Source organism: Gadus macrocephalus, chromosome 3 (genome assembly GCF_031168955.1).
Source record: "Gadus macrocephalus chromosome 3, ASM3116895v1".
Taxonomy (NCBI): Eukaryota; Metazoa; Chordata; class Actinopteri; order Gadiformes; family Gadidae; genus Gadus; species Gadus macrocephalus.
The window spans coordinates 4,618,589-4,635,492 of record NC_082384.1 but is presented as its reverse complement, the minus strand read 5'-3'; the positions used below and the strand labels follow the sequence as shown (position 1 = coordinate 4,635,492).

General features: G+C 43.7%; 1 protein-coding gene across 1 annotated transcript; it reads left to right on the top strand.

The window, feature by feature from the left end:
• Positions 1 to 2,724: 2,724 nt before the first annotated feature.
• Positions 2,725 to 16,195, top strand: btr01 (bloodthirsty-related gene family, member 1). Its single transcript, XM_060046735.1, has 11 exons — positions 2,725 to 3,128; positions 10,188 to 10,681; positions 10,993 to 11,173; positions 11,327 to 11,422; positions 12,278 to 12,367; positions 12,527 to 12,670; positions 13,645 to 13,816; positions 14,449 to 14,493; positions 14,640 to 14,666; positions 14,761 to 14,936; positions 15,149 to 16,195. Exons 2-11 carry the CDS (start codon positions 10,224 to 10,226, stop codon positions 15,515 to 15,517), a joined length of 1,758 nt encoding a protein of 585 aa, XP_059902718.1. The 5' UTR covers positions 2,725 to 3,128; positions 10,188 to 10,223; the 3' UTR covers positions 15,518 to 16,195.
• Positions 16,196 to 16,904: the final 709 nt, after the last annotated feature.

Genomic DNA, 16,904 nt, shown 5'->3' with positions numbered 1-16,904 from the left:
TGTGACCACATCGGTGGATCATCTAGAAAACACTCTCGAGTTCGGTGTCACGTCGGTGGCATATTATGGAAAAAATAAAACTCAAGGTTCGCAGCGGCGACCCCGGTGAGTGCGTTGACCACAGCGCAGCGGTAACAACTCGGGCACTCGTGACTATGACCACGTCAGTGGCACGTTATCTAATACTTATGGTTGACTGCAGTAACCCCGGTGAGTGCGTTGCCCGGTGAGTTGGCACAACTCAGGCACTCGTGAGTTCGTTGCGCACGTCGGTGCAGTACAACACAGAACTCAACGTCCTACATCCGGTCGAATTCAAGGTTCTTTCTTCAAGCGCACACGATGCTCTCCAACGTCATTTAAGACAGGTTTTACGCCTCGTTTCCACATACGTACATTCTCATATGCGATCCAACCGTCTCCGACCGAAAGTCCATTCATTCCTATGTGATTCTCCGTAATGTCCGTTTTTCCTCCGAGACTCCTCCCCTCCGTAAAATTTCTGTCCGGTATGTCCGTAATATACGTTAAAAAAATGTAACTTTCGCCGTCGTTTTACGGAGATACCGTATGAAAGTTTTTATGTTTTTCACAAAACTTGTAAGTACCTGGCAGGCCAAACTCCTCAACGATCTCTTTCCAAGCCTGGTTGGTTTTGTTTTTATCTCTGTAGCCTATATGTCGATCCTCATGTTCCAAAGTACCGGTCTCCTAAAAACGGCCATTATCATACGCTCCCACATCTTTTGTCTACATTTTCGTCCGCTTATCCGGGGTCGGGTCGCGGTGATCGAATCTTTATGGGAGAAATGTTAAGCTTGCTGGTAGTTCTACCATGATGACTCAAATCACGCCCGGCTGTGTGAACACGCAATTCCTGTGCCTATTCCTAACCATATCCCTTAACCATGCTTTGTAGTTAGCAACATGCTGTTACACCAACAGGAAAAAAGATGTTACATTGTTTATAACACAGTACTTACTGGTGTTATTACATTGTAACTAAAGGCTTATGTAAAGTTTGGCCAAAAGTTGTATATATTTTTTTCAGAATATATTTATAGTCGTTTTTTGATTTTTTTTTAACAACAGACACAGACAGACACTTGCACACTCATAATAAGGATACCAATAAAGTAATTACTTACATTAAATTAAATGAATAAATAAATAAATAAATAGTTAGTTTATATACAGAAAAATGAAGATATATATTTATATATAATGATAATCCCCCACTGCATATACAATTTAGTGGAATCAAATGTTTTCATCTGTCATGACAGCCGTGTATGGTTCCCAGAGCTAAGGGAAAGTCTTTCCGCTTGCCCTTAGCAATATACGTTAATCTTTCTGGTCCAATACAGTTCGACAGCTCTTTAATCCACATAGCCAGTGTTGGAGGATCCACATTTTTCCAATAGCGTGCAATGGCTGTCCTTGCTTGACGTAGTCCAAAGAATAGTAGTCTGTTCTTTGACACATGTGGAAAGTCGTTTGGATACACTCCAAGGACACACAATTTAGGATCCAAAGGGAACCAGATTTTAAACATCTCTGACAAACATTTTATAACTGCCAAAAGTTATATTTTATTATGATATCAATATATATATTTAGATCACTCTAAACTCACTCTAGGGGGTCTACAGAGCTGGTTTCATGGTGCTGTTAAGATTGAAGAGTTTTTATTTGAGTAATATAATTGAGTGAAATACTCTGGGAGGATATTGGTTTCAACTTGCCTACACATGACTGTAGAAGTCAATTAGGAGAACATCACTGCAAACTATTATATTTAATGATGCATTGGAGGATCATGGGAAGAGAGTTCGCATCCACACACCCTTAGCATAAAATAGCTAAGTAACAAAAGTTGGTACATTGTTTCACCAAAAAGAGGTTTTAATACCCGATCAGACATCAGAGAAATCAATACAAATGTGTAATATACATAGGATATTTATTTCAAAACAGTTTGCCTATTGAACTTCTTTCTTTGGTTCATGATCGGCAACTGTATAAACTATGACCGCTGAAAGCTATGATTCTAGTAAAGCCAGATTCTGCCTCAACTCGGTTTGCATTCCTTTTTCCTTATCTGTTCCCTTATGTCATATATTTTTCCTCTTCAATGATGCCTGTTGCTCCTGCTTTTGTCTTTATGCCAGAACAAAAGAGTTGTGAAACTTGCCGTGGCACGTAGGCCTATACATTGTTGAGGTTGATTGACATTTACGTCAACATGCTCATCAGTAGCAACATTCATGTCATGTCACCTGCATGCTTCTGGAATTGCACATAACAACTCTGTTGCTATTTTATATTGTTTTATTAAAAAAAATAAGAAAGCATATTCAATCTGATCTTGTAGACCTTTAGACCATATTCTATATATTTTATATGTTATATTTTACATACTTCCGATAAACATTATTCCTAACCTTTTTATCCAAGCAGCCTATTTCGTTAAGGTGAGAGAGCAGGATAGCCTAAGTTAAGTTAAGTTATCCTTTATTTTCCCTTTTTTTTGGGGGGGAAATCCTTTCTCTGCTTTTGACCCATCCGGGAGCCGGTGAACACATACACACTTGCACATACGCACACAGAGGAGTGACCTTGTCGGAGGTCCACATACATGGAGGCACACCGGCACACCCGGAGCAGTGGGCAGCCGCAGTGCAGCGCCCGGGGAAAGAGATTTTTAAAAGGTTTTAAAAGGATAGAGAGCATGAGAGAGCAGGATAGAGAGCGGAATAAAGAGCATGACAGAGAGCGGGATAGAGAGCAGGATAGAGAGCAGGTTAGAGGACATGAGAGAGTGGGATAGAGAGCGGGATAGAGAGAAGGATAGAGAGCTGGATAGAGAGCACGAGAGAGAGCAGGATAGAGAGCGGGCAACGAAAACAACACCATCATAACATGCTCAAGAAAGTTGAAAGAGGTATTTCTGGAAGGTTCCCGTGAGTAGGTGCACCTGTCGAGCCGGTTTGGTGGGACGTGGAGAGGAATGGTGGGCGGGCACGGGCCAGGGGTTCAGTGGTGAGGAGAGCGACGCACACAAACCTGAGAGGAACCTTACCTGAGAGAGCAGAGAGCGGCTCTAAGGAAGTGGGAGAACGCAACAGGTGCGTACTTCATTGAATAGAAACCTATATATTCAGAATACAGAGACGGAGTTAACCAGGTGAGGTATGAAGTTGAGCACATTGGTTGTTGCGGTAACAACCTGTAGTTCCGCTCACTCCCTGACCCGGCTCAGAGGAACCACATCTCAGCTCAGCGTTTCGTTGTTGTAACAGAACATTAGGCTTTGTCTCTAAAGTGGAGTGAACAGGGTCGGTCGACATGCTAATGAAGAGGAAAACTGTTCTCAAATGCACTGAAAGCTGGCTTGTCAACATCGTTGGAGGATTCTGGCATGAGGCCATACCTATGACAATAAGTCCCATTCATCACACCTGAGAAACTGGAACTTGGTAGTGTAACGCTAAGCCTATGGGAGGACATTGAAAAGATTTTATTTGAGAAGCAAAATTTGTACTATAGCCTACTTTTAAAAACATTCAGCATGCTTTTCTTACAACAACTTCTAACAGAAAATGTAGGACCTGTCTTTAAAATATGTGAGAAGAATGCATGGGTGTGTGTGGATGGCTGTGTGTGTGCGTGCGTCTGTTCGAGCGTGTGTGTGTGTGTGTGTGTTCGTGCGTGAGTGTGCATGAGGGCAAGCCAACAAAATGGGTGGTTAAAGATTATTGAAAGTTAACATTTAATGTCAATAAATCCTATATTGTTTTATTTTATTGGCAGTAATCATTCATTTACTTTTGAACAAATAACAAGTCATGCAATTTGGTCAAACATAAAAATCACCAATGGCTAATTCATTGTGGATTATTTGCTATAACTGTCCAATCTTTATGTATGTTAAATTGTACACAAAATGTCGACAAAACAACAGTTGTCAGTCATTTGAATGATTTGAATCTTTTTGAAATCAACCACGTCTTTCGTAAACGATCTTAATGCATCTTAATTCTAGGCTGCATAATCAGGAGTCAATATTTTTCCCTTCTCTGTCACTGCTGTTTGCCACAGTGCATACCTTGTTACATATAGATAGTTTGTGTGTATGTGTCCTTTCCAGATGAAATATTAACCAGATCATTATTTTTGTTCATACCCAACACTGTAGAATATCGATACAAATGAGTATCAATGACAATACCAAAATAAGTTTGTGTGTACATGTTATTCTGCGTTGTGGAATCTTATATTGTATTCATTTCATAAGAAACGGAACAGGGTATTAATACACGCATTACTGCTATGTTGAATGAACTGTGAATGAATATCCCTATATCTATGAATGAATCTCATCCTGGTTGTAACATTGATTTAACAAGAGGTTAAGTTTTTAATGATGCCAGCGTCAACTAATGACATATTTGTGCAAGACATTTGCATACATATAGGCCTCTAAAGACACTATCATACATCAAGTCCCCACCTCTATAGGCCTCTAAAGACACTATCATACATCAAGTCCCCACCCCTATAGGCCTCTAAAGACACTAGCATACATCAAGTCCCCACCCCTATAGGCCTCTAAAGCAGGGCTGTACGCTTACTTTTAAAAATGGTAGCACTGGTGCTAGCAAGTGAAAAAATTCAGTAGCACAAAAATAATTTTGGTAGCACACATACTACAGTCAAAAAATAAAAATACTATATGAACAGAATAGGACGTATATACAAAAGTAACACTATATGAACAAATTTAACAACAGTAAAGTGACAATGAACATATTAAATAGTAAAGTGACTATGAGAGCCTCTTAAGACATCAGCAGCCAGAAGTGGTGAACACATTCAACAAAATTAAATAATTATTACAAATTTAACAAACACTTATTTATTAACCTCTGATGTCCTTTCCCCTACCTCGAGGCAATATTTACAAAACATAGACTTCTTGGATTGGTCGTAGACCAGCCAATTGAACGTTTTTAACCACTGGGGGTTAAACCTGTACGTTTTCCCGTTGGCCGAGACAGAGTCATGGGTGGAGTCGGCTTCGTCCGAGGGTGCCGGTTCCGTGCTTGTGGTCGCCGAGTCAATCTCTTCCATACGTGTTTTTTTTTTTCAAGTTTCCATCTTTATTTGATAAAGAAGAACTTCCGAATACAGTGAAATACCTTTTCATTTTTATGTTTTGCTTAAAAAGTGAATTTCCCGCGAACGTTACAAAGCCTCATCCTCAACGTGTGAATGTTCGGGAAATGTAGTTTTTTAGTAGTCGCGCGGAACTGGCGAGCCTATAACTCAAAATACATTTCCCAATATTCAACGCTCCCATCATGCTCCCACACACTCGCGCTTAGTGGTGCCATTGTAAGCCGTACAGAAAGACGTATTTTTTTTCGGCACGGGTCCTTCTCACCCTTTCGGACCGGTGCGAGTGGACTTGTATTTATCTTCGCACGCTAAATATTTCAATAGCAAATGCGATCAAAACTGTCGCACTGTACAGCCCTGTAAAGACACTAGCATCAAGTCCCCACCCCTAGGCCTCGAGAAGACACTAGCTTACCCCAAGTCCCTACCCCTATAGGTCTCTAAAGACACTAGCATACATCAAGTCCCCACCCCTATAGGCCTCTAGAAGACACTATCATACCCAAAGTCCCCACCCCTATACTGTAGGCCTCTAGAAGCCTCTCGCTGCCTGGCCCTCAGCCCTTGGCCTGGCCCTCAGCCCTTCCACAGGATCGCCGGGAGAGTGAATCATGGATGGATGTTGGCATATAATTGTGCGTGCATGTGCGGCTGCAGCTTGACTATCAATCATCAACAACTGTGAAATCCATCTCTCTCCATTACGCTCTCTTCTCTCTCTTGTAAACACAAATAAATACAAAGCATGCATCTCAATATTCAGATTCAACTGAACTTCATTTATATTAATTTAGAAAAGCCCACACGCCCTTCAGTAGAGCCTACGTACAATTTACTAAAGCGCGCATGCGACTTACTAAAGTGGACGTGCGAGAGATAAATCGTACTTGCGCTTTCCATAAAAAATTACTCCTCCCGGGCTCCTCCTTCTGTCTATGGCACTGTCTGATCAATGCAATAGCGTAGGGCAGGGGCGTGTTAAGCCCACACAACCTTTAGTAGAGTTTGCATTCTACTTAATGTGTGCTGTGACCAGTGTTGCCAAAAAAAACACACAAGAAGTTGCTTTTAGTGCTCTGAAAAGTGGCTAGAATTCGCTAGTTTGCGTAAAGACGTCAAATGTGACGTAACCACGCCTCATTTGCATACGTTAATAATAATAATAATAATAAATAAAAATTATATAGCGCTTAATATGGTACTCTAAGACGCTTTACATATTGCCCTATCAAAACGATGTAAGACAGACTAGGAATAAAAGAAAAACAGAGGTTAAACATGAAGAATAAGGTGGGAGTTAGGTGGGGAAGGCTAGTGTGAAAAGGTATGTTTTGAGGGCAGATTTGAATGAAGAGAGGGTTGGAGAGACTTTGATGTGGGAGGGGAGTGAATTCCAAAGGGTGGGGGCAGCAACTGAGAAGGCCCGACAACGTTGTGTTGTTGGTTCTCTGAAAAGTCGCTAGAACTCGCTGGTTTGCCTGATGACGTCATTCGTGAAGCCACGCGGCACGCCTCATTTGGATACGAGGGTTATAGTGTGTTTGAGATGCATCGTGCACAATCCGCACGAGTTGCTCTTGTGATGTAATTTCCTGGCTTGTAGCACATACAGCGTTCCCGTTTGTCTTTGTGAGTCATTGGCTAGTCATTGTTATTGTTAGCTACATTAGCCTCTTTAGCAAACTAGCTCGAAAACAAACAACAAAACTTTAAATTGTATTGTATTGCACGCACAGAGAGACCGTGCAATGCATAAATTGGTGACTGACCGGATTAAAGCAGCAATGTAATCAAGTGTAAGAGCATTTGAAATCAACATTAAAAAGACTAACGTGGTACAAATACAAAGAAAATACATCTCTTTACGGGTGCAGCCATCTTTGTTTGTTGAGTCGTACGGTAGTCTCTCTGAACTCTCTGCACTCTCAAGAGCCCGAGAGGATTCGACCAAAAGGGGGCGTGAAATGACGCAATAAAGCTGGGGGATTTCCCACTGTGCAACTCGTGCGGGTGGTGTATGATGCATCTTGAACACACCAATATCCGGCCGAAGAAGGAAGGAACTTTAAAGGTTTGGTATGGGATTTGCAAAACGCCAGCAGATTCTGAAAATACATAACTCAAATGGTCCTACCCCCTCTCCTTCAACGCTGACTCCACCCATTCAAAGTACATGGACGCGCAATCATGCACGAGCGCAAACACAGATGCACGAGAGCGAGCCAGGCTAGCTAGGTTGGAGTTTAGGGTTGTCTTCTAGTGCTAGGTCCAAATGTGGATTAGCTAGTTAGCTAGCTCCAGTAGGTACCGCAGGATAAAAACAAACAGAAGCTTGCTCTGGGTCACAAGCTTTGAGAACGAGCACGAAGGGGTCACAAGCGGGGAGGGGGAGGGGGAGTGCAGTACGACCGTTTGATTGACGTACTTACTGTCCAATGCCACTCGGTGGTTCTGGAAATCATTGGCTGGAGTTTTTCGAGCCCTGCCCATTCCACAGATGATTGACTTGTTAGTACTTCTAACTCAGTGGCTGTAAAAGTGGGTTATGATAAGGATTTCAAGTAATTTAGCAAAAATGGCCGAAAAAGAGCATTCCATACCCAACCTTTAACTAAAGTGCGTGTGCGCTTTACACAAAATGTCCCCCCATCTCACGTCCCGGGCTCTGTAGTATGACATGCTGAAGCTACAGATAGCAACATTCCATTCCATTGCAAAATGTTATTTTAATCCACACAATTAGTCACTTCAAAGGTGCCGTGTGTAGGAGAGGCTACTCATTTCACTCCTTAATTACAGTCTTATATCATTAACACAGTGTTTTTGTGGATCTTCGTCTGAGCAGTGGTGTATTTTGATGTCCATATCCGATTGAGGGTTAAGCTTCTCCACCAATTAGTATTACTCTACGTTGTGTGGGGCATTTCCTATACAATTTCTCATAACACTCATAAACAGCGACTAAAGAGTATCAAAAAGTTGCCGTTGGACCTTCCTAGAACTCTCATGTTTTTAGATCTCATGGTCTATATTTAAGGCAAGGCAACTTTATTTATCTAGCACTTTTCATACACAAGGCAGACTCAAAGTGCTTCACGTATAAACATTGTCATACAATAAAATAAAATAATAGATAAGTAAAAGAAAACATGCAAAGAATTGAGTAAAATAGGAAGTGCAATGTATTTAAGATCAGATAAACAGTCTCTCTGGGACCAAGGAATTTGGTGTCCACGTAGGGACTCCAGCCCGACCTAAAAGGAACTTGGTCCTTTCTCTGGGACCCCAACACGGATTCTAGTCAATTTCTATTCTAGGACTCTAACCCAGATTCTAGGACCCAGACACACGTCGGGACTTTAACCACGAACCAAAGGACTCTAACCCAAACAAAACTCAGGCCTTTCTCTGGGACTACAACCCGACCCAAAGGAACTTGGTCCTGTCTCTGGGACTCCAACCCAGATTCTAGTGGCGCGTTTCCACTGCAGGGTGCGGAACGGATCGGATCGCAAAGGTGCGGGTCGGGTCGCGTTTCCACCGCCAAAAGTGGGCGTGACCCGGACTTTGCCGTACCCGTTCCGGCCCCATTCTCGGGACTCCTCCGTTGCGGTACCCAAAACGAGACCAGACGCCTGAAAGGGTCCCGTGAAATTCTAGCTACACCCCCCCTCCGTTGATTGGTCGACAGAATCGTCTCTTCCGGGTGACACGGGGATAAAAACAAACAAACAGTAGCCTCGAGGTATTATTCTTTACAATTAACATGTCGCGTAAAAGGCTTGCTTGGGCGAACAAGGAGGTGGAGACGTTCGTCTGCATTCTTGGGGAGGAAGACGTTGTTTACGATGTTTACGTAGCTGCCGCGGCGATCGACATCCGGCCTACCTTAAAGGGATCGGTTCGCAAAGGTGCGGTGGGGAGGGGGTGGTATAGCTCAGTTCCGAGGTCGCGTTTCCACCGCCGACAGTACCCTTTAAGGTAGGCCGGATGTCGATCGCCGCGGCAGCTACGTAAACATCGTAAACAACGTCTTCCTCCCCAAGAATGCAGACGAACGTCTCCACCTCCTTGTTCGCCCAAGCAAGCGTTTTACGCGACATGTTAATTGTAAAGAATAATAGTATATTATTAACAGTAGCCTCGAGGCTACTGTTGGTTTGTTTTTATCCCCATGTCGCCCGGAAGTGATGATTCTGTCGACCAATCAACGGAGGGGGTGTGTAGCTAGAATTTCCCGGGACCCTTTCAGGCGTCTCGTCTCGTTTTCAGTACCCCAACGGAGGAGTCCTGAAAACGAGGCCAAAACGGGTACGGCTAAGTCCGGGTCACGCCCACTTTTGGCGGTGGAAACGCAACCAGTACCGCACCTTTGCGAACCGATCCGTTCCGCACCCTGCAGTGGAAACGCGCCATAAGCCAGACAGAACTTGGGTCTCAAACCCTTATCCTTCCTCTCTGGTTTCAGATCATGTATCTTTCTGGTAAAAATAGAAAATAAAGGGAAAGTTAAAAAGGCATTTTAGTAATAAAATAGAAAATAAAGTTAAAAAAGCTTTTTAGAAAGTGCAATGTATTTAAGATTTAGCAGAAAGATAAAGCAAACATAAAAGTCGTCGATCTTGTTTTAAAGGTGCTCAGAGACTCAAGACTCACCTGTTCAGACCTAGACTCTGCATAACCACCCAGTCCCACCCCTCCTATTGGTTGTATGTTGACGTCCTGGCACTTAATGTACCGACTTAGTTTATGTCAAATTTAGCTATAGTACTTAGTTATGGAGCATCTTATCCTAGCTATCTTTGTTGTATTTGGGGAATGCGTTAACATAGCGATTGTTTTAGCTTTGCACTTGGCTTTACGAACATCCTTACTGTAACGACAGAAGCGATTTTTTTTTTTTTACTACATCCCATGTAGCCCAAGCCACAAATCCCATCCATCTACATACTAGTATATTCGATACATCTCCCTTAATCTCACCATCTTGATCTTACTCTCCTCAGCGTCTGTTTCTCTTCGTCTGTGGTCAAGTTGCGACCATGTCATCGGTGGCGTCCTTCCTGTCCGAGGACCAGTTCACCTGCTCCATCTGCCTGGACATGTTCACCAACCCCGTGTCCACGCCCTGCGGACACAGCTTCTGCATGGCCTGCATCTCCTGCTACTGGGATAAGTCGACCGGCCACAAGGCCTTCCTCTGCCCCATCTGCAAAGAGTCGTACCGCAGGCGGCCCGAGCTCCATATCAACCGCACCCTCAAGGACATCACTGAGCAGTTCAAGCTGCTGTCCGAGGGGGGGCCAGAGTCAGAGGGCTTCAGTGGGGTGGTGGGAGTTGGAGAATCCTCCAGGGAGGGCGGAGAAGAGGGGCTGCGCAACTCCAAACATCCTCACCATCATCGCCCATCGAGGCAGATGCCGGGACACGTGATGGCCGAAATGAAGCTGCGGCTTCAGCCTGTGCAGGGCAGTGAGGAGGCATCGTATCCCTCTGGCAGGTATACGCATTGTGCAGAAGGTACATCACATGGTTATGTCAAGGTATTAGGTTACCAACGGTGAACTTAACCCCTTCATGTGATGTTATCTATGTTTCTTTACATTCCGATGAACAAGTCCTACCAGCTCCGTCAGAAATACACACGAGAACACAAGATGAGAAAAAATGAGAGTCTGGAACTCGAGGACATGAACATTGTCCCGATTCCATACCAAAAGTATGACAGTGACAGAAAGGGACTTGGTGATGGCATCAAATTGTTGCATGACGAGTTGGACTTTGTTTTCGTTTTTTCTCTCTCTCCTCAAGGCCCTCGCAGAGCGATCCAGCCGACGCATCCGCCAACGTGCCTCTTTGCCCCATTCACCAGCGAGGCCTGAACTACTTCTGTCACAATCACCAGGTCTGTGTGTGCAGCTCCTGTCTGGAGACGGCAGAGCACCAGGGACACAGCGCCACCCTGGCCAAGAGGGAGTGGGAGATGAGGAAGGTGTGTGTGTGTGTGTGTGTGTGTGTGTGTGTGTGTGTGTGTGTGTGTGTGTGTGTGGGGGGGGGGGTAATTTCAAACCGGTGAAATAGCCTCATTGCAGAAGACCCTGGGACTGACTGAAACCATTGCTGTTCCACGTTCCTCTCTTTACAGTCCCGGTTGGGGATCACAGAGGGGGAGCTCAAGGACCTGGTCACACAGAGGGAGAGGAAAATGGAGGAAATAAAGAGAGCACTGAAAGATATAAAGGTTTTAGAGTCTGCAATTTCTACATCTCATCAGCTCCATATCCTTTTCTTATTGTTTGGTGTAGGAAAATACAGATGCACTTAAGTGATTTTGTTGTCTATGACAGAACAATGATGTATATGTTTGGGTTGGTGTCAGGAACCTAACCAAAAGTTAAAGTTCTTTCTTTTTGTACAAGACCATGGCGGCAATAATGGAGCTGAGGTGTAAGACTACACGGCCCCTATTACTCTGGGAAGGATAGGATTGCAGATAAAGTGGGGCACTTTCTTCCTGTTTAGAGTAGCTAGACTTGAAGGAAAACTCCTGGATTTTTAACATGGAGCCTATGTTCCGATCATTTGGCCTCTAAGTGGACGAATGCGGGCAACGATCTTTAAGAGAGGTCCAGTATTGAGCCAGAACACCTCAGCGGTAATCTTTGGCAAAAGACTGCGGTGTGGTTCTCTGGGGCGATATTCGCTCAATGTAAGCGCTTATGTTACCACTGACCGTCTCAGATTATATCATTATGGAATGGATCGAACAGAGAAATATAACTTGTTTCTCTGCCGGTCGCTTGATCGCGTTGGTTTGATCTGTGCATTTACTTCATAAATATACACACACACACCTTTGTGATTCTGATGGCCATTCTAAACTCTCTTCAGTTGTTTTTCAACTAGGTTGTGCTGCTCTATAACTTTATATACAGTTACTCCAATTACAATTACAATTCTTTGATTATTCTTACCCTCGAATGTACGTCACTTTCATATATAGGCTACTTAGCTAAATAAGTATATATAAATATATATCTGTGTGTATGAATGGATGGAAGCAGATTCAGCCTCCTCTTCTCCATGTTGGATCCAGGTGTGTGCAGAGAGAGAGACGGCAGGCAGTGTGCAGGTGTTCTCCCAGTTTGTGTCTTGTGTGGAACGCTGTCAGTCAGAATTCTTGGAGGTAACCACCTTTTCTGCACATGTGTACACTGTCATTTTCCACACACAGTAGTATACACACCCAACAGGCTTGTGCTGGGCCCTAGCGCCTTCTGGTGGCCCTCCTTTAACCTCTCACTACTCCACACTAAAGCCCAGGCGTGTCGCTGTCTGATCCTAGGCAATAGAACTGCAGCAGCGTTTGGCCGAGCAGCGAGCCCAGGGTCTGGTCCGGGAGCTGGAGCTGGAGATAGCCCAGCTGAAGAAACGAAGCGCAAAGCTGATTCAGCTGGCGCAAACAGACGACTACATCACCTTCCTGGAAGTACGACTGGGGGGGGAAAGAAAAAACAAGCAGGCAGATTGAGCCATTGATCAATCGATCTATCTATCAAAACATATCATGACCCCTCTGTCTTCCCATACCGGGAGCGTGCCTATGTTCCTACATCCCTATATTCCCATAACCCTATGTTCCCACAGCCCTATATTCCCACAGCCCTATGTTCCCACAGCCCAATGTTCCCACTTTTCTATGTTTTTTCTTCAAAATTAGGCCTTATGTTCCCACAGCCCTTTTTTCCCACATTTCTAAAAGTTTTTTTCAAAATTAGGCCGTATGTTCCCACAGCCCTATGTATCAAATTTCTAGATTTCTTTAAAAATTAGGCCACTCATTCCCGCGGCTGGTGATTTGAAGGAGCGAGCTAGCTTCTCAAAATCGGCCCGTGCAACAAGCAACGCCTTTAAGGTGGGAACGGTCATGATATGATATGATATGATATGAACTTTATTCGTCAGCAGTGCTGAAATTTGTCTTGCGACCCAGCAGCCGTTGCATGTAAAAACAGAAAACATGAATTACACACATTGACATGACACATTGAAACACAACATATTTACATACATGGGTACAGATAGTCGAGAGCACATTGTCCACCGCCTATCTCCGGTTTAGCATCAAAGTCGATTGATGGACAAAATACTTTTTTAGTCTAACCTTCTTGAAAAGTGGTACCTCGTATCTCCTTCCTGAGGGCAATAACCTGTATTCACTATACAAAACATGACTAGTGTTTGAGGTGATGTTTTTTGCCAACCTCAGCATGCTGTTGTCATACGTGGAAGTATACAGCTCCTGAAGTGGTATACTCTGTTTCATGTCGTTAGGCCAGATCAGAATCAGTAAACTTAAATCAAAGATCTGGACCATTATAAGCTAAGTAAGTAATCTGCAAAGTGACCAGTGAATGACAAACAACTTGCATGTTATCTTTTAACCTTGCTCCCTCCCTTTAGACGTTTCACGTTCTTGCCAGCCCCCCACAGACAAAGAAATGGTCGGAGACCCACTTGATCTCTGAGGTGACGTCAGGGTCTCTACTCCAGACCGTCACTGACATGATGGAGCGCTACCGGGAGGAGCTCCGCAAACTGCCACAGCTGGTGCTGAGGACCGATGGCAGCACAGGTGGGTACCCAGTCTTCTCGGATGAAATGTCTGTCTACCTTTTACTATATCCATTATTTATGGTTTGATTATGAAACAAATACCTGTTGTACTAACAGTGAATAACTCCTCAAGCTGTCAAACTTCATACACATGCCATGCATATCTTTACAAGATTCCTGTACCATTGGTGCTGCCCAGAAGTGTGTGCCTGTCTTAACTCTTTATTACCCCTGTAGGCTCTTTCTTGCCTTTCTAAGCTCTTAAGTGCCTTTCTTAGCTCTTAAGTGCTTTTCTTATCTCTTAATTGCTTTTCTTAGCTCTTAAGGGCCTTTCTTAGCTCTTCAGCACCATTACCACAATGTGACAAATCCACGTTCTATTCTAACATGTGTGTTTTACATCAACAACTATCCAACTTATTATATAGTACTATTCATTGTAGAGCATAGCAACCTTAAGCACCTGTTAAGCAGTTTGTCGCCATATTGCATAATCTTTGGTTGTCTACATTGAACATTTGAAGATTATGTATTCAGGGAAATGAAATAAGTCAGTCGGTTAGCATCAGTAAGGTTTAGGGTTGGCTGCAATAGCACATGTTACTGTAGCCTACTGAAGTAAACAATGTTTTTTTACGTTTTATGAACTAGGTCAGCATGCTTCTTCAGAGCAATCTGTTCCCCGGATCATTCCGAGTAAGTTTCTGACCTTTACTTTCCCACCACACACTTTAAAACCACAAGTTAACTTGAAGGAACTGAATGCATGTTAGACAGCAGGATTGTCTAGTGGTAAAACCATGCAGCTGTCATCACAAAATTAAAGTATTTTTCCTCTGCAGAAGTGAGAAGGGTGCAGGAATATGCAGGTAAATACACGCACAGACATAAAAGCACACCTAATCTAAATCCAGACCGTTTGAATGGCGTAGGATTCCAACCCTGTTTCCCCTCCCCTGCCAGAGGACGTCACCCTGGACCCCAACACGGCCCACCCCCGGCTGATCATCGCAGTGGATGGGAAGCAGGTGTGCTGCGGGGACCGGCACCAGCCCGTGCTGGACACGGCTGAGCGCTTTGACCGTGTGGTGTGTGTTCTGGGACGCCAGGGCTTCACCTCAGGGAGACACTACTGGGAGGTGGGCACGCTCTCCACTTCCCCCCCACCTGTCCAACCTGACTGTTACCGGTCTGAAGTACACATAGTTGTGTTCTGTACAACTTTATCCTGACTTTGATGTATTTACCTTTTTTTCTCACCAGCGACGAGGTTAAATCCCTGTGTGTGAGTGTGCGTGTTGGTGTGTGTGTGTGTCTGTAGTGACATTAACCAGGCCTTGTTGTCCCTCAGGTGAAGGTCGGAGACAAGACAGACTGGGATCTGGGTGTGGCCAGCCGCTCCGTCAACCGGAAGGGCAAGATCACCGTGAGTCCGGCGCAGGGTTATTGGTTCCTGAGCCTGCGGGACCGGACGGAATACGCCTTCCGCACCGAGCCGGCGACGCCCCTGGCGCTCAGCCTCAGACCCTCGCGCATCGGCGTGTTTGTCGACTGTGAAAAAGGACAGGTGTCGTTTTTCGATGTGGAGGCTAAGAAGCTCATCTTTACGTTTTTGGATAATTTTGCTGACATGATCCATCCCTTCTTCAGCCCGTGCACCAATAAGTCTGGTCAGAACGACGCAGCACTCGTTATCTGCCCTGTTGCGACCCCAGAATAGACCGCAGAATAGTGTTCAACGTTGAAGAAAATTAACCACTTGCCTCAAGACAATGCGCTCGCTCAAAGTTCTTCACCTTCTTTACTCAAGTCACTGTTGTGTTTTACCTGCCTTCCAATACTAAAGCAGTTTGTGCTCTTGGAAAATCCACTTGGCATTTTATGAATTAAATATATATATTTGTATATGTATAATCCCTTATGCAAAACCTTTGTAACTGGTTGATGAATACACTTGTTAGTACATGTATTTAATCTGGAAAGAACTATGGATCGATTCCGCATGATGACATTTGAAACTAAGTACTAAGTCTGTCTTTTCCTCTGCAAATCAATGATCACACCGTTTTGAAATAAACAATTTTTTTTTTTTTGGCATATCTAAATAGTAAAGCAGGGACAGTGTGAATATTTTTCATAGGGCATGAAATAGTGCAGCTAAACATGACAACTATGTTTCTATACATCACCATCTCAACCTGCACAGATTTTACAGAACTACGAAATATACTGAATTAATATGTGCTACACGTACCTCCTAAGATGGCGTAATTTGATGGTTCACAATCTCAGGATATTGGGCAATATCCCATGATTGAGATCTCATACTCAGGATATTGTCTTCCTTGCAAAATGTTCCTCTTTGTTCGCTAATAAAAACAAATAAATCCCTGCAAAAGTGTTATCTTGTTTATTTTTGCAGTATTCACATGCAGTATATACTAAAATAATTATTCACCTCAGGCTCCTTGAACAGTGGGGAACTATTCCCCACTATTCACTTCGCCTTCGGCGAATAATTGTTAAATATCACTTGCTAGAGTTTTTTTCTCCACCTGGCCAGCACTCACTCAATAAGAACCAAAGCCAACAGACTGGATTTATTTCAAAACTCAGACAGCAGAGACGCCGGAACCAGTGGTGCAGGTGGTGCAACCGAACCACCACCTTTATGAATAAAAACTACATGTATATTATATTTGTCGACGTCATGGCGTCGCAGTGGTGGATGCAGCATGAACTAGGTAGATTCACAGTGTTGTAGCTTTAATTTACGTCTTCTCTTGCAGTCAGCCAATTGGATGCTTTGACCGCAGGGTAGAATACAAAGCAGAAAATATAGAGGCTATGTGAGGGCAGCTCTCTGACCAAGCACTTAATTTACCTTGCAAATCGCTTTGCAATGCTGTACCTGCATCTGTAAATAAATTCTAGGATAAACTTCATCATCACTACACTAGTGTTGATCAACAATGAAAGCAGTGGCATAAGCGTTCAGACACGCGTTCGTGGGTTCATACATAGGCTACAGACTGATGTTACTTGGACAAATGTAAATGTAAATGACCAAAAGCGTAAGGGGGTGTTATATACCACAATAGTTTCAT